The 27,987-nt window shown below is 43.0% G+C and overlaps 7 protein-coding genes across 7 annotated transcripts; 5 read left to right on the forward strand and 2 right to left on the reverse strand.

The window, feature by feature from the left end:
* Positions 1 to 70: 70 nt before the first annotated feature.
* Positions 71 to 1,560, reverse strand: LOC9632792 (RNA-binding protein 42). Its single transcript, XM_024689900.1, has 7 exons — positions 1,322 to 1,560; positions 1,015 to 1,260; positions 756 to 933; positions 592 to 689; positions 423 to 519; positions 288 to 373; positions 71 to 189 (listed from the first exon to the last, which is right to left on the reverse strand). Exons 1-7 carry the CDS (start codon positions 1,466 to 1,468, stop codon positions 142 to 144), a joined length of 900 nt encoding a protein of 299 aa, XP_024545668.1. The 5' UTR covers positions 1,469 to 1,560; the 3' UTR covers positions 71 to 141.
* LOC9632793 (phosphatidate cytidylyltransferase, mitochondrial) lies at positions 1,559 to 3,286 on the forward strand. Its single transcript, XM_002960593.2, has 10 exons — positions 1,559 to 1,740; positions 1,792 to 1,848; positions 1,913 to 1,972; positions 2,032 to 2,100; positions 2,180 to 2,272; positions 2,341 to 2,445; positions 2,542 to 2,619; positions 2,670 to 2,804; positions 2,861 to 2,966; positions 3,045 to 3,286. Exons 1-10 carry the CDS (start codon positions 1,591 to 1,593, stop codon positions 3,236 to 3,238), a joined length of 1,047 nt encoding a protein of 348 aa, XP_002960639.1. The 5' UTR covers positions 1,559 to 1,590; the 3' UTR covers positions 3,239 to 3,286.
* A 38-nt stretch (positions 3,287 to 3,324) lies between these two features.
* On the forward strand, positions 3,325 to 4,743 carry LOC9632794 (nucleoside diphosphate kinase homolog 5). The gene is made up of 6 exons (XM_002960594.2): positions 3,325 to 3,804; positions 3,917 to 3,999; positions 4,060 to 4,167; positions 4,233 to 4,333; positions 4,387 to 4,517; positions 4,582 to 4,743. Exons 1-6 carry the CDS (start codon positions 3,349 to 3,351, stop codon positions 4,669 to 4,671), a joined length of 969 nt encoding a protein of 322 aa, XP_002960640.2. The 5' UTR covers positions 3,325 to 3,348; the 3' UTR covers positions 4,672 to 4,743.
* LOC112351513 (pentatricopeptide repeat-containing protein DOT4, chloroplastic-like) lies at positions 4,662 to 6,508 on the reverse strand. Its single transcript, XM_024689548.1, has one exon. It carries the CDS (start codon positions 6,496 to 6,498, stop codon positions 4,690 to 4,692), a length of 1,809 nt encoding a protein of 602 aa, XP_024545316.1. The 5' UTR covers positions 6,499 to 6,508; the 3' UTR covers positions 4,662 to 4,689.
* On the forward strand, positions 6,501 to 6,965 carry LOC9643096 (probable gamma-secretase subunit PEN-2). The gene is made up of 2 exons (XM_002960595.2): positions 6,501 to 6,741; positions 6,792 to 6,965. Exons 1-2 carry the CDS (start codon positions 6,504 to 6,506, stop codon positions 6,944 to 6,946), a joined length of 393 nt encoding a protein of 130 aa, XP_002960641.2. The 5' UTR covers positions 6,501 to 6,503; the 3' UTR covers positions 6,947 to 6,965.
* A 45-nt stretch (positions 6,966 to 7,010) lies between these two features.
* Positions 7,011 to 10,333, forward strand: LOC9643097 (zinc finger CCCH domain-containing protein 27). Its single transcript, XM_002960596.2, has 7 exons — positions 7,011 to 7,162; positions 7,237 to 7,333; positions 7,393 to 7,511; positions 7,573 to 8,423; positions 8,471 to 9,463; positions 9,528 to 9,749; positions 9,818 to 10,333. The coding sequence occupies exons 2-7, from the start codon at positions 7,278 to 7,280 to the stop codon at positions 10,094 to 10,096; spliced, it is 2,520 nt and encodes an 839-aa protein (XP_002960642.1). The 5' UTR covers positions 7,011 to 7,162; positions 7,237 to 7,277; the 3' UTR covers positions 10,097 to 10,333.
* A 99-nt stretch (positions 10,334 to 10,432) lies between these two features.
* On the forward strand, positions 10,433 to 11,748 carry LOC9643098 (nudix hydrolase 16, mitochondrial). Its single transcript, XM_002960597.2, has 5 exons — positions 10,433 to 10,702; positions 10,808 to 10,919; positions 10,985 to 11,068; positions 11,139 to 11,285; positions 11,347 to 11,748. Exons 1-5 carry the CDS (start codon positions 10,632 to 10,634, stop codon positions 11,473 to 11,475), a joined length of 543 nt encoding a protein of 180 aa, XP_002960643.1. The 5' UTR covers positions 10,433 to 10,631; the 3' UTR covers positions 11,476 to 11,748.
* Positions 11,749 to 27,987: the final 16,239 nt, after the last annotated feature.

The raw sequence follows: 27,987 nt of genomic DNA on the forward strand, positions 1-27,987 counted from the left end.
CGTCGTCAACGGCCTGGCTTCCTGCGAGTCCGGGGAGGCTACCACGTCGGATCCACCGTTTGTACACGTGGACCAATGGAACAATGAATGATCGATTAAATCAGTACAGCAGTGTGTTCCTTTTCATTCTTTGTATTTCTTTTATTTGTGTAGAACGTTTTTCTTCACGATCTTCGGTCTCTTGAAGCTCTGGAAAACCATAACGATTGCTTAGAATCACGAAACAAAGATAAAACATTGACAAATAGTATGGAATTTGGAAGAAAAGAAGGAATCGAGCATTTTACCTTCTGCTTTTCAAGTGCCTCGTAGTCAGTCCTTTCTTTCCAAGTGCTCTTCCGAAGCTTGATCGGCCTGTTACCAACGTACTTGCCTGGAGGAAAAGAAGAGATTAGTTTAGTGACTATGAGAAACGAACTTACCATTCATTTCTTTCATCGCAAAGGCAAGATCAGCAGCACTGGAGAAGCTCACGAATCCATAACCCTTCGTTTTCCCCGTACGCTTGTCACGAACTACCTGTACCCGACATCCACAAGCTGCATCAGAAACTTTCAGTGCCAAATACCGAAAAGGATGTGTGATGCTTACTCGAGCCATGTTGAAACTCGGAAATCTTGTAAAAGCTTTGGTTAGTACTTCGTCGTTAACCTCGTTCCCCAAATCCCCACAAAACAAACGAAAATCATCTGCAAAACAAAGCAACAACGATGAGTTTCCAGGACGATTGCCTTCTTTTTTTATTCGCAGCTTACTTTCTGGCCAGTCTCCGAGAGTGGAATCCTCCCAAGATTGTCCAGCTGCTTTCCGAGGAATTGCTCGCTTCTTTGCCTCTGATTTCTGCTCGTTGTCACCACTAGCAAGAGCGGCTTTTACATTCTCCAGCGCTTCCGGGTTTATAGTCTGTGCGTCCTTTTGAAACAAAACTTGGGCCTGGAGCAAAGAAAGAACATAAAAACCAAACCAAAAAATTCAGGAACAGGAGTTCTAGAGGAGAGCTTTCTTTTCTCTTACTTGTTGTTGTTGAGGGTGATTGTAAAGGTCTGGAGCACCTTGGTAGAGTCCTTGGTAATGGTACTGCGGCGCTTGAATCACAGCCGAGGTTGGAGGCTGCTGATACTGTGGCTGGAATGGTACGTGAGTATAGAAGGTTGGAGTGACTTGTGGCGCTGAGAATGGTTGGCTCAAGTATGTGAACTGCGAGCTTGGAGGTGGAGCCGGCCTAATTTGAATCGGTCTAGTAGTCGGACCAATCGGTGCCTACCAAGAAAACAAAAAGTTCGATCACTCACAGCGAGAATGCGAGACAAACAAGCCATACCTGGATTGAAGCCGGAGGTGAAGGAGAAGGGCCGATCATTGGAGGCGGGCGTGGCGGCGAAGAGCGCGAGAGAGGCGTCGTGAGCTCCGATCCCAAATCCTTGATCTCTGCCTCGAAGCGCTCGAGCTCGCTCATGAGATTCGCCATGGCGGGCGCCCCGCCGCAGTCACAGCGCAAGAAAATCTCCCGCTCTACCTGGAACGCTCTCCTCCTCCGCCGGAGGAACCCTAACTATTCAAAGATTTTAGGCTAGGGAAGAAAAGGAGATTATGCGGGCAAAGAACGAGGAGGAGAGCGAGCGCGCTCGATTGGCGAGCAAGGAGGAGCTCGCGGCGCCGCTCCAGGCGCTGCCGCCAGTCCAGTTCGCATTCGCCTATGGCTCGGGAGTTTTCCATCAGCGCGAGATCTCGGAATCATCGGTGAGTTTCTTCCTCATTTCTTCTGGATTATCGACACTGCGATGGCCACAGGATCGCATGGTGGACTACATTTTGGGTGTCTCGTCGCCAGCGCAGTGGCATTCACAGGTAACAAATGTTTTAGAAGATTTTAAGGACCTAGAAGGAACTTTGGTTGTTCTTGTTCCTGTAGAATATAGAGATGAATCCATCGCACTACTCATCTTGGATCGCTCACTTTGGCGGCAAAGCGGTACGATCCTGCCTTTCGATCGATGAAGTTTTGTTTGATAACACTTGTCTCTGCGATAGGTAGCGGACGCAGCTTGTATTCTTGGAGTTGGCGTTCACTTCAATCCCTTTGTGGAGTGGCGGGGCAAAGTTGGTATTACACACTTATTTTTCTCGTATGTTTTCTTCTCTTTACTGTCATTCCTGATATGTTTTTCCCTCTTGCAAGGTGATCAAATATGGTGTTGTTGGTCTTTCTGATCTCGTGGGCGACATTCTAACGTGGAGAAGACTCTACATTAGTGGCCGGCTCCAAAAGCCTGTAAAGTTTTTCTTCTTTGGTTTTCTCTTCGAAACGATTTCACGAGAGATCCTTGCACTTCTTTGTAGGTGTGTATGCTCGTGGACCATTCTGGGATAGCACAGAAGAACAAAGTAAATCTTCAGGCCGCTCTTTCGACTGCAATGCTTCTACTGCCTGACGAATTTTCCGAGGTGAATTTTTGCTCTACACCTCGTTCTTTTAGATTTGTTTTACTTGGAATGCTCTTTCTCTGTTTCAGCTTCTCGATGTGTGAGTTTTTTCTGCAGGAACAACTATACGAAACAATTTGCGGACTATCCTACCAGGGTGACATACGACTTCTTTTCGCCGAGGATAAAAATAAGGTAACTTAATGGAAATCTTAAGAACATCGTCTTACATTGATCGCGTACAGGTTTCGAAGATCGTCCAGGGCAGTTTCTCGAATTTCCGCAACTTGTACAGTTCCTCTATCCAACAGGCAACAACAAGTGACGTTCTGAAGCTGTCTCAGAAGGACGAGAAAGTTCTCAGTTCTCGATTTTCACAGGTATTTCATTTTAGTTGAGAAACTACCGCTGGCAAGCGTCTAATTGCGATCGACAGGAGCTTGGCCCTGATGCCGTCCGGGAGCATGTTTCTCACCTCCCTTCGACGCTTCTCCAGCGTTTGGCAGCTAAAACGGGAACAGGATGCGAGAATTCATCGGGAGGTACTCAATATGATCGAAACAAAGCTTGAGCTTCAGCACACCCTGTCGGTTTTTTTTTTTTGTTTTTTGGGATCTTAGGCAGCGTCGCGGTCGCCGATGCGCTGGTGAGATTTGGGAATGCCCGGCAGAGATTGATCAAGCAAGCAGTGGCGAGCATCGTTCGCACGTCGAGCTTGAAGCAAGCGCTCTCGGGATTCATAGCTGCCGGTGGAGTGAATGCGTTCCGATACGCGTCCAGGAAAGTAAGCAAAGCGTGGAAATCCTGCTCCTGAGCGCGAAATATCTGAATTTAAATTTTGAAATTTTAACTTTTGGCGCCATTTAGTTTCTGGGTTTTTAGGGTTCTAGAAGAGGCGTAGCACTCGAACGGTAAGCGCTAGCTATGGCGGAGGAGGAATCGGCAGCAGCAACAGCGGCGATCGTCGAGGAAGAAGGAGTACCGACGAGGCTGTGGGTATCGGTGAACAGTCTCTCGCAGAAGAAGCCCGTGACGCTGTTCGTGGAGGATGTGGACAAGACGCGAGGGGCGACGTCCGGGGAGAACGCCGCCGTCGCCAGTACCGTATCGGATCTGGTCACGGAGACGATCAAGGCGGAGATTCTCTACCAGCAAGATCAGGCCAAGGTCGCCGTGGAATCCGTGGACAGCGTAGTGGATGAAGCGATCAGGACGGAGCTCCAGCACAAGGCGCAAGCAACGACGCACGACAAAGTCCCTTACACTGAGCTCACCCTGGCGCTCATCAAGCCCGACGCGCTCAAGGCCGGCTACGAGAGAGAGATCCGGTACACGATGCAGGCTCACGGATTCGTCATCGTTCACGAGTCTCAGATCCAGGTAATGCTTTCTCTCGGTTTCGTCATCTCCCAGGGATGGATTTTTGCTCGCTGCGTTCTTTGTTCTTCCGCGAAGATTGATGATAAACAGGATTCCAGCTTTGTGGATGCAGTTCACGAACGTCCGGGCTGCGCTCTTCTATGATCACCACCAGGACAAGCCGTGGTTTGAGAAGCTGACGCGCTACATGAGCAGGTTTGGTTCCATCCATAGTCGATAGTTTCTTCGCTGAGTTGTTTTTTTTTTTCTTTTCAGCGCTCCGGTTCACGCTTTTGTCTTGGGCAAAGTCCGAGCAGCGAGATCGTGGAATGTAGCAATCGGTCCCACGGATCCGGAGCAAGCTCGGAAAGAATCGCCTCTAAGGTTTTCTCTCGTTCTTAATTTCCTGGGATGTTTTAACTGCGTGACACGAGCTTTTCGAATCATAGCTTGCGAGCACGCTTTGGAAAGGACATACTTCGCAATGCTGTTCATGGCAGCTTCAACGCTGCTCGAGCAAGACACGAGATCAAACTTCTCTTCCCCAACTGTAAGAAGCATATCTTTGTTCACTTGAGGTGGATCATCTTTCTCCTTTTACAGTGATTTTGGACCCTCTTCTCGATCCACCCAAGGCTCGCTTCTACTTTGACAAGTTCCTCAAGAAGACTTTGATCGAGGGGCTGACTGCTCTTGCCACAGCCAAACCACATTCGGAGCCACTCCAAGTGATCGTATCCTTTTCGTCTTTCCTCGTTTAATCCGTGTGAAGTTCTCCTTGACCAGATAGTTCTTCAGAGATGGTTTGCGCAGTGGCTGCAACACCACAATCCATACAGGCCTTTCGTTGACGGCAAGAAACACGTCGAAGTGGTCATTCCAGACTAGAAACTCTGCGAGAGCGCATCACGTAAGCCTCTCAGTTTGTTCTTGCTTTCTTAACCAGATGAAGCTCGACTCCGTGACGGCCTTGAGTCCTTTGTCCGCCATCTCCTTCCGCACTCGCTCAGCATCGTCCAATCGACCAGCCGACGCAAAGATATTCGCTAGCAGAATGTATGCCGCGGAGCACTCCTCCTCAAGCTCCGACACCTGATACAACGCTTCCGACGCCAGCTCCAGATTGGAGTACGCTCCACAGGCACTCAAGAAGTTCGTCCAGGCTATAACATCCGGCACAAACGGCATGCTCTTGAGCAACTCGGCCGCCTCGACCAGCCTCCCGGACCGGCTCAAGAGATCGACAATGCAAACGTAGTGCTGCCGGACCGGATCGATCGCAAACTCGCCCCGCATCAGCATGAAGTAGTCCCAGGCCTCTCGGAGCTTCCCGGCGTGGCTACAGGCGGAGACGAGATTGATGAAAGTAACATCGTCGGCGAGGCCACCTTGGAGGACGAACTCGCGGAAGCTCTCAAAGGCGAGCGTGATATGCCCAAACCGGGCATACGCCGCGATCATGGACGACCAAGTCACGACGTTCTTGCTCGGCATCGACTGGAAGGCAGCTATGGCGTCATCGATGCTACCACACTTGGTATACATGTTTACCACGGCGTTCATCAAGGTGGTGGCGGTGGTGGTGGTGTTTGATCGATCGAGCAAGGTGGTGGCGGTGGTGGAGTTTGATCGATCGAGCAGCAGCCCCGACTCGATCAACAGCGAGTGGATCCAGCGTCCCTCGGCCAACGTCGCGGAGCCAAAGCAGGCATCCAGGATCGTCACGAAGGTGACGTCGTTGGGCGGCTCCCCGGCGTCGATCATCCGCTTGAAGAGCTCCAGCGCCTCGCGGCCATACCCGTTCTGGGCATAGGCGGTGATCATGGCGGTCCAGGAGATCACATTTCGACGGATCATCCGCGAGAACATCGCCCAGGCATCGCCCACGCTGCCGGATTTGCCGTAGAGATTGATCACCGCGTTGCCCACCGCGACCAGCGATTCCAATCCGGCCTGGCTCGCCTTGGCGTGGATCTCTTTGCCTCGCGCTAGATCGCCCAGCGTGGAGCAGGCGTCCAGCGCGCTCACGACAGTGATCTCGTCGCCCTCCACGTCCATGGCGCGGTGGATCGCCAGCGCCTCGATCGGCATCGCGTTCTGGGCGTACACCGAGATCATCGCGTTCCAGGAGACGAGGTCGCGGAGATTTTCGCATCGATCGAAGACTCCCCTCGCGACGATCACGCTTTGGAGGCGGCCGTAGGCATAGATCAGCGAGTTTGGCACGCAGACGTCCTCGCGGTCGTGGCCGCTAGCAACGATCATCGCGTGGATGGATCGCGCTTGATCCAGGCTCTCGCAGGCGCCAAGAACATTGACGAAGGTCACGTTGTTGGGGTGGATTCCATCCAGGAGCATCCGCCGGAAGAACTGGAGAGCCTCGCGCGGCTGCCCATTCTCGGCGCTGGCCTTGATCATGATCGTCCACGAGTAGACGTTGCGGTCGCGGATGGAATCGAATACGCCGCGCGCGTCGGCGAGAGATCCACACCGGCCATACATCTGGATGACGAGATTTCCAAGCAGTCGATCGTCGCCATAGCCGGATTCTTGGATGCGAGCGTGGATTGCCTTGCCGCGAGCGAGCGATCGCGCGGCGCCGCATTCCTGGAGCAGGGAGATGAATCGTTCCACCTGGATGTAGGGATCGACGGAGGAGTCGTCGATTTCTTCCGGCGATCGGCAGAGCTTGCTGGGATTTGGCAAGAGCGCCATTTGGAATGGAATCTAGGGTTCTTTCGATGGCGGACGAATCCGGCGGTGGCGATGGCGGCAGTGGCGGCGATCCAGAGTGGCCGTCGGTGGATGGCGCGCTGGGAGCGCAGCCGGAGAAGGCATTGAATCAGGCGCGCCTCCTCTTCTACGCGGGATTCTTGCTCCTTCCCTGGCTGTGGTTCATGAATTGCTTCTACTTCTGGCCAGTTCTTCGCAGCCGCGCGCACAGCGCCATTCGACCCTGTGAGTTCTTGGATTGGATCATTCTTGGATAATCGATCTGTCTTTCGCAGATGTCGTGCTTTCGGGCATTGGATTCCTAGCCTACAGCGCGATTCTACTATCGTGGGCGCTCGCATTCTCGATCGGCGGAGAGGCGATTGTGGGACGAACCCTATGGAAGAAGCTCGCAGTGATGACAATCGTGGAAGAGTACCAATTGAATTAAAAGCTTTCGATTCCTCGCCTATTAAACTCCATTTTAGGGCAAGCTGAGAGATTCTTTCCTCGCGTTGGTTTTTGGGGTAAAGAGGGAAGCTGGAGGGAGCGCTGCTGGGCAAGAAGAACCAATCAATATCACGCCCCGCGCCTCGATTCGAATCGGTGATCTCGCCGCGTCGCCATTCTCCGCCAGCGCTATCGGCGCCGATTCTAGGGTTCTTTGGTGAGTACGCATTTTCTTTGTTTGCGCGGGCGGTGGAGTGACCCCATCTCAATTCGAGCATTGGTTTCGTGCAGGCACGCGTAAATGTACTAGATTTTCTGCTAGTGGCAGAAGCATGAAGTTTGAGGATGGGCCGCTCAAGAGCTATTTGGTTAAGAACCTCCAGCCCTTGTAAGCGTTTCTATTTGTTCTTGGTTTTGGAATTCTTTGTTAACTTCTCTTTCCTTTAGGACTGCTGCGGACCCGGCGTTGCTCGCAAACTATGTAGCTGCGCTCCTCAAGAACAACAAGCCCAAGCCAGAGCTTCAGACCCTTTGCGTGGACAAACTCTTCGATTTTCTGGGCGATGGTACGTTTTTGGGAAACGCAGAGAAAGAGATTGTAACTCTTGTTCATGTTGTCTGTCACAGGCACAAAACAGTTCGTAACACAGCTTTTTAAAGACATAGAAGATGGTACTTTGGTAGAGGTCCCAGAGGACTCTGTCTCGCCCGCTGCTCCTCCGGCTGGCGATGCAACGACGGAAGTGAAGTCTTCTCCCACGCCCGTGACCCGGACAATACCATCAGCAATTCAGACTAACGACGATGGAGACGAGAGCTCTGACGACGAGGATGACGATAGGAATCATAAGCACAGAAGACGCATTTCTCGATCAAGGTCCTTCGACAAGGATGCCGAGGAAAACGAGAGAAGCCACCACAGGAAACGGAGCAGATCAACGGAGAATGGTCACTACAGGGACAACCATCGCCACTATGATCACCGGAGGTCTTATCGAGGTAGAGACGGCCTGGCTTCGCGAATAGTTGTTGATGGAGCTGTCCACGGAGGTGGGATGCGAGGTGGTCTTCCGTTTAGAGATGCTGGTGGCCCGAGGTTTTTCGGTCCTGGTCTGCAGCGGAATATGGCTGGTAATGGTGGACGTGGTTGGCTTCCTCCGGATCAAAGATTTGCCGGGGGTTTTCCTCCCGACTTTCCACCCGCACTTCTAGCTCAAGGACCTTCCACTTCGAACATTTTTCCCGGAAGAGTCCCTGGTGGTAGAGGTGGTCCTCCGCCGCAACCCCCGTGGGGAAACTTTGGACTGCTGGAGAACGGATCTTTGGAAGTGATCCCACTCAATCCTCGTGGAAGCAATCCAATGGCGATGATAAGCAGGACCAGGTGCTTGGACTTTGAAGAGCGTGGATATTGTTTGCGTGGAGACTTATGTCCCATGGAGCATGGTGCAAACCGTATAGTCGTGGAGGATGTGCAGGTATGTCGCATTTACTCTTTATGCTAACCCACTTTCTACTTTTGCAGAGCCTCTCGAAGCTGACTTTACCGATCGGAAACGCAAGGAATGGAACATCATCGGGTCCACCAGAAAAGGTGGCTCGAACAAATCGAGAAAGCCTTGGTGGAGAGGATGGCAATCCGGCAAGCACGGTGTCGGATTCCTATGACCCGGACCAGCCTCTTTGGGGTGGCAAGGATCCGTCCGACAAAGTGAGGCACTATAACTCGGAACGGCAGTGGGACAATGGATCGGATCCACGGGAAGTCGGGGTTGATGACAAAACAGGTGACAACACTTCCAAAAGTCTAGAACCAGGTGTTTCTGTATGGGATAGGATCGGCCCTGTAGATGGTGAGAAAGGTAGCGTGAAAAGGCCGAAACTTTCAGGAGCAGAGGAAGGAAATGGTCATATGGCAAACAATGGGGGTGTACAGGCTGAGAAGCACTCACATTCGCAACGAACCGCAGCTGGGACTAGCTACGGTGGAACAGATGGCCGGGACGATAGAACGGAAAAGGCTCAGCGCACGCTATACGTGCGTTGTATTCCGACTGACAGTAATAAAGCCGATATTCTCAAGGGACACTTCCAGAAGTTTGGCAAGGTGCTAGATATTCGGATTCCGACCATGTGGAAGGACAGGGCCTTCGTGCAGTTTTACGAGCGGGAGAGTGCACTGGCAGCTCTTGCGTCACCGGAAGCTGTTCTTGGCAACCGATTCATTCAACTCGACTGGGCAAACCGTGACAACAGAGTCCACCCGCATCCTTACGACTATCATCGTTCAAAGCCAGGTGCTCCGGCGACGGGAAAGGAAGTTCCAAACGGGACGACGGCTACACCAGGGACTCCAGCTCCGGAAGCGAAAATGCCTGCTACGAATGGCATGGCTTTGCAGGCGCAAAAGAAGCAGGAGGAGCTGGAACAGATGAAGGAGGAGATTCGGAAGAAGCAGGAGGCTCTGGCCGCGAAGAGGAACGAGTTCAAGCGGAAGCTAGACAAGCTTGCCAAGCAGGTTTGGCTCTGGTTTTACTTTCTTCTTGTTCTTGTCATTGACTCTTTTCCACTGTTGTTTCCAGGGTGTTACGCTTCCTGCGAGTGAATCTGATGCACAGGATACGGAGGATACGAACTCGTCTACCCTTCCAGCTGCTGCGAAGTCTCCAAAATCTCCTTTTCCTCGTCCTGGACAACAATTTAACTCTGCTGCAACACCACCATGGGGACCGTCTCGGTACAAGCTTGATAATAGAACGACTGTATTCAGGATCACAAGTCCTCCACCTTCTGCGCTTTCAGACGTAAGTTCTTCTCGTTTCTTTTCGTTTGTGGCTGTCAAGACTTACGAGAGTGTGATTCTGGCTTACAGATAGTGGCACTGAAAGCGCATTTTGGAACTTATGGTGAAGTTTCCGACTTGGAAGTAGTCGAGGAAGGCAGCGCTGCCCAAGTCTCTTTTGCCACACGCCGGGACGCGGAGAAGGCTTTTGCGCAGGGGAAGTCGTGGCAAGGACAACCTCTCCAGTTCGCGTGGGTGAACAATCCCACGCCATCGTCAACCATAGCTCCGCCGCCATCGAGCTCTTCAAACTTCTCGCCCTCCATCGCGCAGCAAGACGCGACTGTTGGAATCGAAGGCACAGTCTAGCGTGAAGAAGGTCCTTTTCCTTTTTGCTCTCAAGCTCTATCTCGGTCAAAACCTCTCCTCCCAAGGTACAGTACTCTAGTGTTCTTTCGTTCTTTCGTTCTTTTTCTTTCCATTCTGGAGCTAGAGAGAAGGGAAAGAAATCTTTGCAGCTGTTACTTAACAACAGGAGAAGATCTCTCCAAAGCTTGTATTCTTTTACTACTGAAATTTCTAATGATCTACAATCGTGCATGCAAAGAAGAGGACAATACTAATTGGAATTCTCGTGGCTTAATGTTTTTTTTTTTTTGGTTAGTGATTTGCGCCTAAAATTTCTGACCGTGAACCATTTTTAGGGTTAGGGTTTTGGGAGAAGAGAGAGCGAGCCGAGCGATCTCCTGTCTTTGGCGCTCGCATTGATCTGTTTTCCACCGCTGCTAGGTTTCTCATGGATGGTGATGCTCTGGGCTCAATCGCAAGGGCAAATGTATGCCGGTTTTCCACTGAGATGCTGAGATTTTAGGATTTCTCGCCGCGATTGCGCCTACAAGCAAGCATGACAGCGCTTGTCTCTCGGACTGGGCGGCACCAACAGCGATATCACACTGGCTATCGTCTCGTGGCTGGGTATGAGCTAGGATTTCTTTTTCTTCTTCTTCTTTTGCTTTTCTTGTCATGCTTTTCCCCGGATCTTTTGGAGTGATTGAATGGCCCGTGGCTTTTGCTTTTTAGATGCATACCATACAGATACAAGGAGGTGGATGGTTGCAATGGAAAAGAGGAGCCAGTTTTGGAGGTTTTGATGATCACTTCGAAGAGTGGGAGAGGGCTCTTGTTTCCAAAGGTAACGAAAAAAAAAAACTTTTTTTTCTTCTCCAAAGCAAACGAAACGAGCGTTTTTTTTCACAGGGAGGCTGGGAAACTGATGAAACTGTGGAAGAGGCTGCGGTGCGAGAGGCACTGGAAGAAGCTGGTGTTCGTGGCGATTTGCAGGTATGAAGTTGTAGTTCCTTTTGCTTTTGTTTTTTCTCTTCGTGATGCCCATGGCTGTGGCTTGTTTCAGGGAGATATTGGGACGTGGGAGTTCAAAAGCAAGCGCCAGCAGAGTGACTTGAATCCTGCTGGCCTTTGCCGTGCGCATATGTTTGCGCTGGAAGTGAGAGAGCAGCTAGAGTCGTGGCCCGAGCAACACTCGAGGCAACGCGAATGGGTAAGTTCGTCGCTTTTTCTAGTTTTTGGGAAGCTCATGGAGTCTGTCTGGATTCTCGCAGTTTGTTGTTTCCGAGGCGGTGGGTCAATGCCAGGTCGATTGGATGCGGAAGGCTCTCGATAAGTGGGTGTCGTGCTTGAAAATCAGGCAAGGCGCCACCACTTCCAACCAGGGGCAGTCCTTTATTTGAGCCAATGCCGGAAAGAGAGCGTTGGGAGAAAAAAAATTTTGTTCCACGAATGCTGGAGGATGAGGTCGAGGCCGGTAATTTTTTTTAGGTGTTACGAGGATTTTGGGGTCCCTGGGTTGCTTTTTAGGAGAGTGGAATAACTTACAAGTGGCATAGATAGAAAAGAAATCGAAATGTTCTGCCAGGGAGATGGATGCACGCAAGTGTAGAGTTTCCATAAATTTGAATGCTACCAAAGTACGAGTGAGAATGGCTCCTCGCTCATATTCTGTATGAGTACCAAAAGCATATGATCTTCACAGGAGAACTCTTGACTTGGAGTATCATCCGGATACATAGACTGCCAGTAGGCAGGGTGGGATTAGAAACGCAAAGAGAACAAACGATTGACATTCTCCAGATCGAGGTTGGGGTTACACACAAGATCGCGTGAGTGGAGTTATACAATCCTCTTCAAATTGTTAGCTATAATCTCCAGGACACAGAGATTGCTGACAGTGATTTTGTCCGGTGTGCCCCCAGCGGTCCTTGAAAATCTGGAGGAGCGAGTGTTGAGCTTGCCTGGTCGTACTCATAACTGCATCAGGTCTCCAAGGTGAGCAGCCTTTAGTCGATGGAACAATGTAGGTAAGGGAAGTTACAGCATGTATTAAAAGACAAATACTCTCTTCAATATGGTCAAAATTCAGCATACACTGGTAGTTAAGCCCAATCGATAACAATATTCCCATGGTGAGAAAATTACTATATGAAACATGATATGATTGGGCAAGAAACCCCAGAGCAATGGCTCTTGCTGCCAATTAGACCAGGTCTTCAGCCTAAACAACCATGGAATAACACATGGGCTATAAAAGTTATGGAGAAAAGTTGCATGATTTAAAATTTGCACACCATAAACAATAAGAAAGGAAAGATCAATCCATGGCATGGCCTCATCTCCTCTCTTGAGATTTTGGAAGCTCACTCGCTTGCTCTCCCGCCCTAAATCGATTCCAAGCTGCTCTCGCTTGCCCTTGTACAGCCACTGGTCAAGGTCATTCTCACTGTGGTGAAACATGGCCAGCTAATGCACATTTATGGACTTTAGCATTACGTATCCCTTGCCATATAAGAGCTATTGCTAAGAACCAATATCAAATAAAACCAATACATATACATTGTCATATGAGAGCCATGCATTTTGCATACATATAAATATTTGAGGGATATTTTTAATACTCTATATTTAAAAATATTCTTAATCCAATCTATTGGAACATTTCTTGGCCTAGAATGAAGTTAGATAGTTGAGAACTATGTACATAGTTGTTTGACTTGCCAAGCAGTTGCATTGGCATCATTTGTGATCTTTGGCCTCTCCTTCTCTGTTTATAAACCCTTTCTTTTTATATTTGAATTCTAATGTTGTCTTTCAAATGGTTATTTATATTATATTTTTTAATCCATTATGACCTTTTGCTAAATTTGTTCTACAAAACCCTAAAATTTTAAATAAAATTATTGGTTGTTTAAAAAAAAAGAGAAAAGATTGTTGGCAAATGTAAACCCCTGAAGTTGAGGCTCCTCAAAAGACATCTAGCCCAATACTACTTAGCACTAAAGAGCACCATTAAAATTTGCCACTTGGCCCACACAATGGCTCCCTAAGAGGCAAAGACAGATACCAAAAGTGGATCAATGACTTTTGTTGTTGGCCAAGCTAGCATCCATGTAATATCAATAATATAACTCTATTGGAATAACAAGTGCTATAATCAATTACTTCAAAGGTATCTCACTATATGCTTAGCAACTCACCAATGTGTGGTGGTTGGTGGCATGTTAAATTGACTCAAAGTAATAGTTGCATACACAATATCAGAGTGAATTGAGAGAGCCAAATTTATGAGGCAGTCATAAGGAGTTTTAGTTGGTAAAGGAGTGCTTAATTAAGATTGATGGCACCAACAACTATTAGGGTCTTGCAATTTCATATATGAAATTAGACAATCACCTTCTGTCACTGTTGAGCATGAAGCTCTTAGCCTTGGGATTGTATGTGACTATGAAAATAGGACATTTGATTAAACTCCTTCATCTAGAGCTATTAATAATTGATAATGACAAGAAACCTGAATCCCAAATTGAAATACGTCTTTCTAGCAAAAACATGAAAACCTATTGGGAATTACACATTATTCCTCTTTACATTGCTGATTTCCTCATCATGGGTGATGATCTAGATGTTATTATAGGTTTAAAAATTGCTTTTATAATCATCTTACTCCCATCCTGAAACTTAAAAGTAAGAATCTTGGAAGAATTATGAAGAGCATCTATATGTATATTGGCATTGGGCAATTCAGTTTTTGACGTAGAGGTAGGTGTTAGTTGTGCATATTTAAATTAAGATAGTGTGGTTGTTACAACATTAGGGAAATATTCAATAGGAGGGCATTGATCAATTGTGGGTGGCTAGAGGAGTTTAAGTATACTCATTTTCATGATTAATTCTCACTTTTATAATTTTTTATTTGGATGCCAAGATTTGTGTTTGAGGTAGAGCTCGTGGCTATAATGGATTTTCCATTTTTTTTCTTGAGATAGGAGGTTGAGCACTTGACATGTTTTTTAAGGTATGTAAATTCTTTCTACTTGAATGGGTCTAAAGTGTATTTGAGATTGCTTATGAGACATGAGAGGGTAATTTGACAATCAATTCTCACCAATACATTATAAAAAGCTAGAACATGGAGATTATGTTAGCTACAAAGAATATCCATGATTTAGTTGATGATAGGTAACTTGAGGAATATATAAACTCATCATGCAAAGGCTCCTTCCCAATGTAAATAAGAGGAAGTCATTATAAACTTGCAAAAATGTCACGAATGTAATTGTGGGTATTAAAAGTGAGTCTTTTCATTCTTACTGCCATGATAGCAAGATATTGGTATTGTTGGACCCTTTATCAATCTTTGCCTAAACTAATTGAGAAATTGATCATCATGCATATACTTATGCTAGAGGGGATGGTCCAAAGTTGAGTTGAGCTCAATTCAACACAAGTCAACTCAAGTCAACACAGTCAACAAGAAGTATTACAAAGGAAATCTAAATTGAACAAATGAATAAGATTGAATTGTTTAGAAAAGATAAAGTTCATGAGAACCTATCTTTTATAAAGCTATATTATTTTATTATGACTACTATTACAGCTGTCATATTTTGATTTGACTACTTAATATTTTGAATACTTTTATAATTGTAAATACTATTCCTTCATTCAAAAGATTTTCTAAGGTTCTTGAGAAGATGGGAAGCAAGGAAAATACAAGATCTGTGAGTAAGAGTTGTAGTGCAAAGGAATGTTAGAATGCTAATTTTGTTTCACTACTACAATCTCCATATTATGCTCATAGTCCTTATTACTTATTTGGGAATGTGGAGATCACTATCATAATTGATAAAAATGTTCTTGTTACTTCTGAAACAACAATCTAGAGCAAGAGAAATGAAGAAATGAATAGCATGGTAAAAAGCACCAAGAAATCTACTCCATAAAACTTTCTATGACATTTGTAATTTACATATTAATTCATATTAAAAACTCTGTTGCCTACCTATATTGCAATCCTCTCATATGGTAAAACCAAGGTATATTTTTGTAGTGAATCCTCATTAAAAGTTTTGGGAGTTGTTTGTAAATAATAATAAAAGAAATTGAAATCTTTTGAAAGACTCAAAAGTAATATCACATCAAAGAATCAAATTTATCTACATTTCCAAGACTGAAAGGCAATTTCACATGAGAGAATGGTAGCGTGCCAACGTGCTCTACCACTATAATGTGGTTTATATTTTCTTGCAGTCTATTTCCCTAGACATTTGGCATGTGTAGAAAAGAATATATGTGTAGCAAAGTAGGATTTCATCATAATGATAGAGCATGTGTATACATGATAATCTAAAATTTTAGAAGCTCTTATGTTTATAAACAAGCTTTGATTATGAAGCCCCATTTCGAAGACTGATATTTAAAGAATCTGAGTATTGTCAGTGTCATAATAAATAAACCTCATTCCTGAGACTAAAACTTAATATATAAACTATCTAGAAAAGTTATAGTCATCATAGTTTTTTTGTTCTCCTTGAGCTTCTTAGAAGTTTGTATTGAAATGGCTCAAAAGAAACTCATTGCTACTTGTACTTGGCCCCCCAACATTTCATATCAATCTCCACCTCCATCCCTAAGTTCTACCAACATTCCACCTTCATCTCCACATAATAATCCTTTTCTACTGAGGGCTCTAGTGAAGCTAAACTAGAGCTCCTTATATATAAAATTCCGAATCTTGCTATTAGAGAGGGATTGCCTCTAGTGCTTCAAGAACAATGCCACATGTTTTTGCAAGATCTTGCTCCTGACATGGCGGGATTACTTGAAAGCACAGAACACTATTACATTCGGTGTCCAATATATTATTTTTCCTTGGACCAAATGGCTCTATGGGTTTACAAACTTTTCTTGAGCACTGTAGGAATTGCCCAATAGCAGGTATAGAAAATATGCACGTATGGATGTACAATAGATTCAAGAATGAGTTACGGACATATACGCTTCATGGTGAGGAACAACATCCCCTTGGGAAACACTGCATTGGCTAGTGCAAAATATAGGGTTTTTAGGCCACCCTATAATGGAATGTAAGATCTAGAATTACTTTACTATACTATAGTATTGTCACTATTAAAAGAAAAAATATAATAAAATGATATTAGTTGTAGGTAACATACTTTGTTCTAGAAGGTACTATCATATCACATACAATTGTTTACAAAATGTTGAAGGAGGAGATGGCAACACATAAGTGCTATAAAGTGATGGTGACGTGAAAATAATTTGCAATTATGATATCTGACATTGACACTGACATCTGACACTTTTACTAACATCTGACACTTTTACTGACATCTGACACTTTCATTGACATCTGATATATAACAAGTTTTTCATTTTATGTAAGGATGCAATTAACTTTCTTCTGCCTCATCATCAACATAATGATTTCTTTTATGCTTCCTCCTATATTGGTATTGTGGGGAAGATTCACCTTGCATATGTTGAGCCATGGCTTTTGCATAGTCAGGGAGACTTCCAAAGCCTCCAATTCTAGAAACTCTAGGTGATTGTGATCTATAAAATAGAATTAAATATATATTGAAATTTTAATAAATATAATTTACCTCCTTGAGGTAGGAGGCAATTCATGAAATCCTTTGAGCCGGTGTTTGAAGAAATGATGTTCTTCAATAGCAAACATTGACCTACCAGAGTCACGTGTTGCCTCCACCATAGAACCACTACCTACTGTGCAATCAATCACAACACCATCTGGTGGGCAATAGAGCTCAAGCAAAACTTGCATTGCCAATGGAGTTCGAAATCAGTACTCTGGAAACGTGTTGCAAATTTGCTCATCCACAAGGTTGGGTATGATGTTAGTGGAACTGTCGTACCCAAGCAAAACATATGCTACACATTCGCTATCACGAAACCCATAATGTGTGTTTCTGCAGAAGGCATGATAGGTCCACATCATAACCTGGAAAATAAAAATACTTAGAAATTAGATAAAAATATAAAATACATACTCACCTTTTAGGCTTCTCGTGGATGCCCCTCGTATCGACACTAATAAGATCCATGATGCACCTGGAAGAGAATGACTTGAAATGAACTTCTGCTACGCATGTCATAAGATCATACATTCAATTGGGGTCGTTCGGCAGGATGAAGACGACATGGCCAACTTCGAGCATAAGTGCTTCGGACAATAGGAATGCATCGCGTATGTGGTTAGGTGTGAGAAAGTTCCAATCCTCAACTTTCCCATTGATATTTAAAAGATCATTTGGAAAGTCAAAGAGAATGAAGTTTGCAACTGGGAGCAAGGGCTTTTGTATCTTTTGGCACCAACGGTTGAATTGGCACCATATATCCATGTTGATGTCGTCTTCTATGAAAGATGTCAACAATCTACTGTAAGAGCCAATGAAGATACTCACAATGCCTCGTTGTGTTATTAGGGATACAGGACAAACCTATAAAAGAGTTAAGTGAATGAAAAAAACAATAAATAATATGCTACTGTCATATGGCGTGTTGTCAATGAGAGTTCCTCCAACTCCTCTTCACGAGCATCTCGTTGAGCTGGAATGAAATTACTACCAACAGTCATTGCTGCAAAAAATATGTATTACCACCTTTAGTTTGTAAAATTCACTTTGGCTTACCTCGAAGTTGATGTGATATTTTGTGAACCACTTGATCATCATTATTTACTGATAGAACCTGATCTGGATCTTGGTTATTTGATGGTTGAATTAGAGCCTGATCCTGTCTAGTGGTGGAACATAAACTTAATCTAGAGCTTCCTCATCCTCGTCTCCATCATCACTTGCATTGCCATTGTTGCTAACATTAACAACTTCCTTGTGATCTAGTGTAGAGGTCTCCTTCCCTAGGAGCTCCAACTCCCAAGGGCATTCTATTTTCTGTGCCTTCAGAACTCTTGCAAACATTGTTGGTTACATTATTCCATCCCTTACACCCTTTGCAACAAGTTGAGTGCAAATTGGTGCCTCAAATGGCATGCCTCTATATTGAAGATACCTGTAAACACTATATATTTAAAAAAAGTCTTAGAAATCATATTATACTTGTAAACTGCACATCACATGAAATAAGGTTGATCATGTTAGCAATCATAAGTTGTTGTGCTTGTAGATTTCTCTGGTAGCCACCCCTCTTCGATCCCTTCTAATGACGTGTAGATGTAGGTATCAAAAGACATGAATGTGCCATCTAGATTGTCACTAATATGCGATGCCAAAACCTTCTCACCTTCACTTATAGTTTGTGTGATGTAGACAACCCTTCTCATCATGTTCTCAAATAGTTCTGGCAGTCCTTTCTCTTTGTTCATTAAGGAGAAATTGAGGAACTCCAAAGTCTCTATCTGTTGCTTATATGGAAGCTTCGATTTTGCAATATTATAAATCATGTCATTTGGAGTTTTGTTCACTGCAAAAATAATATATGTATAATTGAGAAAAATGAAGTGTGATAAAAAACTTATATTCATGAGAAGAAATTTCGACTATAGTCTCTAACCACTCCTTCAGCCTATGATTATCTACAATGCATATTAGTTTCTTCAACTTTGAAGACTTTGCATGCTGAATTTTGTGCTCAATTTGTACGAACTCAGTTGAGAGCTCTTCCTGATTCTTCTCTGGATATGCAAGTTCATAAGCATCTTGCTTGACCTTCATCAAAGGCTAAAAACCAAAACAATAAAAAGAGTGCCTTATAAAATAAAAGGGAAAGACATACCTTACACCATATAGCGAGCATAAAATTGATTGGGTTGTTGAACCAAGTTGTACCATCATTTTGAGTGCATGAGTGTCGAACAAATATTGCAAGATCATCACCATGATGTTGGCAAATGTCATCCTCACTCAAGTCTACCAAAAATCGAAGTTGCTCGATGTCATGGACAAGGTTTTGCTTTTGAATAGTGAATTGTCCAAGCCTATATTTAAACACGACAAAACAAGTTAAAGTGGAATTATAGGTAAAACTATAAAACTTACACATTGATCTTTTAGTAGGCCAAGATAAGTCTGTTGACATCCAAAGGTCCCCTCGCATAGACATGGCCGACTGGAACATTGATATAGTAGACGGGATCATCACGAAAATGATCATCAATACAGTTCATCTAAATTCCATATCGGTGGTTACTATCAATAATTTGGAACATTGTCCCCGCAAGCTGTTGAGTCTCAAGATGTTTGATAAGTATGTTATCAAATTCTAGGGACTTCCTCCTTCAAATAGGATCCTAGCTATTCACAATCTCAGGTGTGAAGGTAATGATCTCCATTTTTCCTGGCTTGCAAAAAGAGACTAGAAACATACTAGTATTTGTTGCAAGGCCATTCTGTTTGAACAAGCTGTATATATCCGAGTTGACATACATGGATGCTGTGCAGACAAGGTTCGTCTACTGCAAACGGCAAAGGGGGATTTCTCTGATCAAGTCATAAGGGCTTGGCCACTTGAGTGTCTCAAGTGTTTGGTGAACTGCTTTTTCCCTTATCCGCATAACAGTCTCTTAGAAGCGCTTGTCCACCACGTGTTAGGAAGGTCTACAACTCTTTCAGCTCCAAGCTATTCTTTAGATTCCCTATCGTGAACACCACTAGATTGCCCAACTTTAGGGATTTGCGCTGGTGGTGGGCCAGTGAGGAGTAAAGGTGGAGGTGGTAGTGGTGATGGGGGTGGTGGTGGTGGCAGTGGCAGCGGGGGTGGAGGCAATAGTGGCAGTGGTGGTGGCAATGGTGGCGGTGGCGGTGGCGATGGCGGTGGTGGAGGTGGTGATGGTGGTGGTGGAGGTGGCAATGGCGGTGGTGGAGGTGGTGATGGCGGAGGTGATGGTGGTGGAGGCGGTGGATCTCTAAGTAAATGTGTCTTTTGTTGATGTGCCAATAGACATGTCGATCGTGATGTCGTCGTCAGTGTTGAATTGAACTTTTTGTGTCTTCTTAACTCCAACAACCTTTTTATGTATTACAATTTTCCTTTTCTACAAGAGAAAAAATTTTGTTAGTCAAATTAAATAAAGATAATAAGAAATTCAAACAATCAAAGAGAGAAAAAAAAAATTAAGTGGGCCTAGACTCCACCTTGGGCACTTTGGTTGCCTAGGGGGCTGAGTGTAAGCAACCAAAGGGAACGACTCGAGAGACAATTCATGGGGTTCAAATATAGAGGGAAAGGGCCCATGAACAAGAGTGCACCCCCTTTTCCAATTAGTTAAAGGTCTTGGGATAGTTGGAGTTAAGCATCCTTGGGTTTGAATAGTACTGGGCTGGGTGACCTCCTAGGAAGTCTAAACTCAAGTCGCTTACATTTGGTATCAGAGCGGTCTCAAGTTCGACTCTGTTAGTTGGCTAAGGGAATCACACTATATGTTAATTGACATCTAGCTGGTCTAGTTTGCTCCCGCTGGGCTCGACCCGAGGGGTAGGGTGTCAAGAGAGCGGGGCTCTCGGGAGAGCTGTGGCTCTCAGCTTCCCCTCGGGTGTCAAGAGAGCGGGGCTCTTGGGAGAGCTACGGCTCTCAGCTTCCGTTCACGAGGGCGTGAACTTGCAAAGAAGCGTGGTGGATTGTAAACAACCAAAGGGAATGACTCGAGAGACGATCCATGGGGTTCAAATATAAAGGGAAAGGGCCCATGAACAAGAGTGCACCCTCTTTTCCAATTGGTCTTGGGATAGTTGGAGTTAAGCATCCTTGGGTTTGAATAGTACTGGGCTAGGTGACCTCCCGGAAAGTCCAAATTTAGGAGCTTACACTGAGGTTATTTAAATAACCTGTGCCCCCTAGGCAGCCAAAGTGCCTGAGGTGTCAGCCCGAGCCAGACAGCAATCAAGAAAGAAGAAAGAAGAAAAAAATGGAAGTGGAAGCAATTAAATCGACACTCACCCTTGGTGGCATCTTTCCTTCCCAATTTCTTGATCGTGCTGGATTTCTTGTGTGCTCAATCTTTCCCACTCATGCGCTCAATCTCTCCCGCTCACGCACTCAATCTCTCCCCCTCACATGCTCAATCTCTTGATCTCTTGCATGCTCAATCCCTCGATCTCCTTCGCGCTCAATCCCTCGATCTCTTGCATGCTTCACTCTTAGTGCGAACAGTAACCTAATCTTGGCGGCTACCCTAACCCTAATCCTGATGGCTGCCCTAACCCTAACTAATCTCTCATCCAGGCTGTTCATTCTGAATAACCTAAATCTCAACCACCACAATATCTTCAATCTTATTTTATCTTATCATTATTATTATATGTAAATTATGCTTCTTTATTTTGTATATTTTAATGATGATATAACTAGCACCTATCAACATTTCTGTTATTAGAGATATGATATTATATTTTACAAATTATCTAGAAAGGATGCATTCTCATCAATATTTTGTACATATTTTGGAATCATTACAAGAACTTTAAAGAGTATAAATAGGGTACATTAAAATATGTTGTACTATATCCATCTATGAATGGATGAATCCTCATCCAGAAATTTATTTTGTGTTGTATTAGATCCTAATCAATAGGCATGTGCTTTAAATGTCATTATGCAGTGTTCACAATTATGGATAAAAGTTGAGTTATACTACGAATCAAATCTGTCATTGAAGAATAAGATTTGACAAGATTTATTATCATCTACCACTTAAAATTTGACAACTTGACATATCACACGTGTTGACAGTTAGATTGGATCTTTTGGTTTGACACGCTATAGTAGTATGTCATTATTGGTATCATTATTAACTATCAAACTTCACGTGCTGAAAATCCTTCCTTAGATCTATGTGTATACATGCATCAGACATCATAATAGATGACAGTAATATTAATACTGTCACACTTGCACATGTTAAATTTGCTATAGAATTTAAATTCATTTTGTACGTTGTCTTCTTATTGCTCTATTTAAATTTCAATTATGTTTCACCATGGATTTTTACAAGTAGCATAAAGAGAGAGAACTCCAAAACCTATTGAGAAGGATAGAGAGGTTTCTTCTTCATTTTTGAGATCACCCACCTTTTTTATTTTCTCAGAGTATTGTTTCTGAAAGTTTTTTATGTTGGCGTTTTGATCTTCATCTTGGCTCTATTTTTTTAGAGGCTGTGATTCACAACGACACCAGTATGTTTGCATACTTGGAGTTTCTTCTTTCTGGTGTGGGTGAGGGTGGACAACAATAGGATTTACAGAGTTCCAAGTCGAAGGAGATTCGAGTTTTTGGATCTTTAGTCAAAATGCCAAAATGTGCTCCAGCTAAAGTGAATGTGAAGCAAGAGTCAGTCATTATCCTCTTGTCCTCTTCTAGTTCAAGTGGAGAAGTCATGCTAGTGTCAATGCCAAATTCACCAGCTCCAACTTCAGCAATATTCAAAGCCATTAGCAATGCTTTGCAGTTTTCGCACCTCTCAATTGACGTGCACTTGGTTTTGTATAAGTTTGTGAACAAGCTTCCATCCTCCTACAATGGCAACATTTTCTTTGAGCTACCACCTTTTGTCATCAGCACAGGTTCCAAATGGAAGGGGATGGAAACGAAGCAGGATGTTCACAATTGGTGCAAGATCAAGACCACACATTTCCAACATTTTGAAGGCACAATGGCTATAGTTCATTGTGGTAGACATTTAGATTATGTGGATGAAGCATGCAATTGAAACCACTGTAGAAATTCTATATTTTTCGAAGGGTCTGCAATTAATCCTCTAGCCTGTGACACCATTGCTGTTGGATTCAAGTGTCGATTCTACAAAAAATGCTCCTCTATGTCATGTTATTTGTGAGGCCAAGATGTACTACTTTCTTCCACGGGATGGAGTGGCTAGAAGAGCTTTAATGCATGTTGGCATACGCATCCAATGCAAGAAGGGATACAAAGGAGTTCTCTCAACCATTTCAAAGATGCTATGCAAGAAAAGACTATGAGAAACTCATTTGCAACTCTGAAGCATGTTCAAAAGACCGTCCTCAATGATTTTATTGCAAACACCTTACTCAATCTAAGTTGCCAAAAGACTCAACTAAACAAGGCAAGCTTGCGAGACTTACTATAAGGAGTACAACCTATGACTAGCCTAAGGAGGTACATCCATTATATTTCATACGTTATAATAATATCTTTTTCTTACATTATATTGTTTAGGATAAAATCTTGGATATGTGAATCTCGAGAGGGGAAGTTGCAATCAAAAATTGACTCCATCCTTGAATTGAAACGGACCTATCCATACAAGTTCATCCACAGAAGTTTGTTTCCAGACTAAGTTGTGAATGAGCAAGAGCGCCCCTTCATCTTCAAAATATCTATTATAGGCCCTGCCTTTAGTGTAGATTTTGTCTTCCGAATGGACATGTTTGGGTCTAGTGACCTTGCAAATGCATGAGTACATTTTGACTATATGGAGCGCATATCGGGTTGGACGACTATGGGAGCTCAAGTGTATGATCCAAGGTAATTTTTATTCTCATTATATTGAAATTGTTGTAATATTTATGTTTTCACAGGCTACGTTATAACTTGACAATTGCGACAATAGAGTTTAAAGTACAAAACCAAACAGCCCAGGAAATATTTTGGAAGTCCCTCTCCGATATTGTCGTAAAGCAGACTGGTAAGTCTGCAAACTTTCACGGTTTCATAACAGATGGGGTTGGTGCAAACTGGAATGGTGTCCGAGCAGTTTTTGGGTATGGTCAGCCATTGGAAGGTCATAAGAGGACTTGTGAGTTCTATTGGGCTCAAATCCTAAACCAGCACTGCCACCTTATCAAGCCAGAGTTTCAATCAATATTTAAGGAGTTGTGCAAACAATGGCAAGTTGCACCTTCTGAAGAAGAGCATGAGGCAAAAGCAAATGAGATTCGAATGTGGTGGCGTGAAAGTTGGCCATACAAACATAAGTTGCTTACCACAACTTGAGTCATGGTTAGGGTGGTGGGAAGTTAGGATGTTCTAGTGGGGATATCACTCTTTTTAGGTTGGTTTCTATTTTTTCTTCTCATTTTATTACTTCTTAATATTGCTTTTTCCATTAGGATCAACCACTTGAGGACCTCGCATACACCCCAACTGTGAATTTCTTCAAAAGTAAGCACTAGAGTTGGTGTTCCTCTGAGGCAGGGGAAGGGAAGATGAGTCTATATGAAGTCTGTCTATCAGATTTGATACGTGCTATAGAGCAATCTTCAAAGGCACTAGCATTTGGGGAAGGAAGATATGTGGGAACAGGGCCTTCTGTTGAGATGTTACATGATAGGATAAAGAGAAAATTAACTTCACCCGCCCGAACAGTGGCAACTACAGTTGAGGAAGTGGTCCATGGCACATATATGGAGTACACTCCCCAAGCTTCTATTGGTGATATAAAGATTGTCTGCTCAAAGCGTCGTTTTTCCTTTGCTGGGGAAGATGTTGGTATGGATCTTGGAGCGAAAAGCTCTCACAGGCCTGATGTCGAGCACTATTCTGCTCCAAGACACTGCTCTCGGACCGAGCCCCTCAAGTGGTTGATGAAGAGAGTTCATCGCAACAGGTTGAAATTGCTTACTATAGTGTGGAGCCGAAGCAATGGGCAATCCGACGCGTGCCAGCAAAATCGAATGTAAGGTGTGTGGGAATGCTTTCGAGGGGCAAGTGTTGGGCCTGGATTCATGGTGACAAATCTGTTTTTGTTCAAGCCCCATGTTTCTATGGGGAACGAAAGCAAGCAGGATTTTCAAGATGGTGCTACGAAGCGGCTTGAAGACACTATAGTGACTAAACCTAATGCAATACCTAAAGAATGGCTGGTTGCTAATGGGGTCGCGCTAACCTCAAATGAGATTGAAAACCTTGAGAAATCTAGTTTCAATCTTGAGAGGAGAGTTGGAGACATGAGTGACAGAACTAAGACTATTCCTATAGAGATGCACAAGAGGCCAACATAAAAAGGTAAGGCAGTTAAATTTATTGGTACCGTCTCCAAGCAGAAGCAGGGTAAAATAAACTTAGCTCAAACACTTGAGTGTGAGATTCTCTCTACGAAGTACATCACTGTACTTGCAAAGGAGTACATAATCAAAATAGAAGGTGGAGAGTACACAATTGCCATTCACGACTTTCCTTCTTACACATGTCCAAACTTTACGAAGCACGAGGAACATGGGAGGGCATATGCTCCTTGCAAGCATATGTACTACATTTTTATTAATGTCTTGCACTAGGATTCTAAAGTGGATATTCATATACACAAAGCAAGGTTTACTATTGTTGAGTTGCAGAAAACTTTTGGAGCTAACTAGATTTCTTCAACACTATTGATGTTTATTCTCTATCAATAAAACTTATTATACTTTATATAATTAATAAAAAAGTATTTTTTCATTTCATTTTTCATTTTATATGCTTCTGATTGTTTTTTTCGCAATACTACCCATAGTACTCATGTGTCTTCATTTTTGTCTTTACCATCTCAAAAAAGATTTCATGGTAGTCTTTTGGGTGCATGATGTTGTAGTGTGTAGCGAGAGCATATGTACCATCATATTAATCATCGTCATTTTTTCCACCAGATGCTAGAAAACATATGGGCATTTCTTGAAAGTGGCAGAATTACACTTTTCTAAAACAAAAGAGCATTTTTTTTCACCCAATTTGTTATACCCTTTGTCATTGCATTTATCTCCAACTCATGATCACTATCTTCACTATCCTCTCTTTCATTCTCTTATGTGGTTTCGCAATGGGATAGTTATTGCATTTCCTAGCCCTTGAACCTTGAAAAGAAAGATTGTGAGAGTTAAAATTAGCAACACTAGAACCTATAGAAATTTGTATGTATTTCCCTTTTTTTAAATGAGAGTGTGAATGAAGATTTATAAATTCTAGATAATATGCTATGGCAAACCCCTCAAGAATGTATTCTAGAAAAAAACCAAGTCTTTCTTTTATATGCAATAACCATACATCAATGGTTATTTCAAACGGTTATATTGCTTTACATAGAATCTTATTTCAAATTTAATAATTTTTTTAATTCTGACAAACCTGACATTTACTAGCTAGAAAGCATAGAGTACAAATTTAAAGAAATGACAAGAATACTCTTTTTGCAAACATTTTATTTTATATTCTAACAAACATCCCTATTATTGCTTATAGTAAATATTTAAATTATAAGAACAAGAAGTGTCCTTTAGAACATTTTTATCTATATAATATATAGAGAGTTATGAAATTATTAGATTTGCTATAACCTTAAAATTTTAAACTTTATAATGTTTGTACTAAATTACAATTGAAAATTGAACTTAACTCGTGAGCTCAACTCTTCAGCTCGTGAGTTCAAATATGGTCTACGCTTATGCTAAATAAACATAAGGTAGGAACCTCTATATGTTTCTTGCTAAGCATATTGGCCTGGTATGAGAAATTTATATATTGGCTTACATTTGTTAGTGTTTGGAATTTTTATGTTATTGAGTTTGGTCCCTCAATACTTGCTAGATGATAGTTTATTATGTCTACCAAAACACTTTTGCTATCATGCCCCATATGTTGGTTTTGTTTTGGAAAGTGTATAGATTTATTGGTTGGGTATATCTATTGAATATAAAGATTGTCATGAACACAATACCATGTCCAAATTTGCAATCTAACATTATTTTATATTTAATAAATTTTCATGATTATCCTAGAGAATAACTTTTGGGACTAGGGTGAAAGCCCAAAGCATTCATTCCTCAAAAGGGGGTTCCAAATTTATAGTAGGGATAGTGGGTAGGTTGAGACCTGAGTGATAGTTTAACTCCCACTTATATGGATACTCCATTAATTAGCATGGTATAGAGCTTGGACTTAGACCCTAATTAGATGCAAAACAAAGACAAAGACACTTATATTCTTACATTACACAACTAATGTGTTAAAATAGTGCTAAACTCCATTTAACTCCATTTTGTGTGTTAATCCTAGCATTAGGATGTTAGATGCTCTAAGACTATTCCTATGCCATTCCATACTCCTATCCCTGTGCTCCTTAAGTAAAATACTCAAAAGTTATTTTGTGCTTTAGTTCCTTCACTTCTTAACTCTGTATCTAGAAATTTAACTCCATCATTTCATTCTTTGGCCCAAGGCCCTAAAATTTGGGTTCCACTCTACTACCCTTAGCCCATATGTCCAAAGGTTTAAGTTCCGCTCCGTGGTTATTCTATGATAAATCATGATAGAGTAAAGGGTGAAAACCATATGTGCTAAAAAAAAATTTAAAATTTATTATCTCTAAATGAGAATATATTTCTCACTTTTGTTATTTTAAAATTCTTTTACCTCTACCACTATTTTAGTATTGTAGGTGGACAGCAAATGCCCCCATAACCTCATAGTGACTTGAACATTCATAAAGGCTATGCTGAACTTGTCCATGGGAAGAAGGTTAATTATGAAATTCAAAGGTGTACCATTTCTTTTGTTAATTAGAACAAGAAATGACTTATAGACATGATTGATGAATAAGATAGATAATAAAGCTAGAATAGTAGCATTGAATTAACCCTTTTCATCACACTTATGGTTGATAAGCTAATCAAAGTTGCATAACACTTTTATAATAGATTTGACAAAGTATACAAATTAGATTTTTTTTTAACTTGAAGTTTATAATCAAAATGAGCCATTTACTTTTGCTTTTATTTTCTCTATGATGCTAGTGATGGTTAGTGTAGCTTGTGCAAAGCTTCAAACCACCACTAAGAGAGCAATTTCAATATTATCCATTGATGAAGAGGTAAATGTTTTATTTTGTATATCTTCTCAGGCAAAGCAGAAGAAGCAAGCTTAGGCAAAATGGAGTTACATCTAAGTTTAGGCATCCAAAGAAG

Source organism: Selaginella moellendorffii, unplaced genomic scaffold (genome assembly GCF_000143415.4).
Source record: "Selaginella moellendorffii unplaced genomic scaffold, v1.0 SELMOscaffold_0, whole genome shotgun sequence".
Lineage (NCBI taxonomy): Eukaryota > Viridiplantae > Streptophyta > Lycopodiopsida > Selaginellales > Selaginellaceae > Selaginella > Selaginella moellendorffii.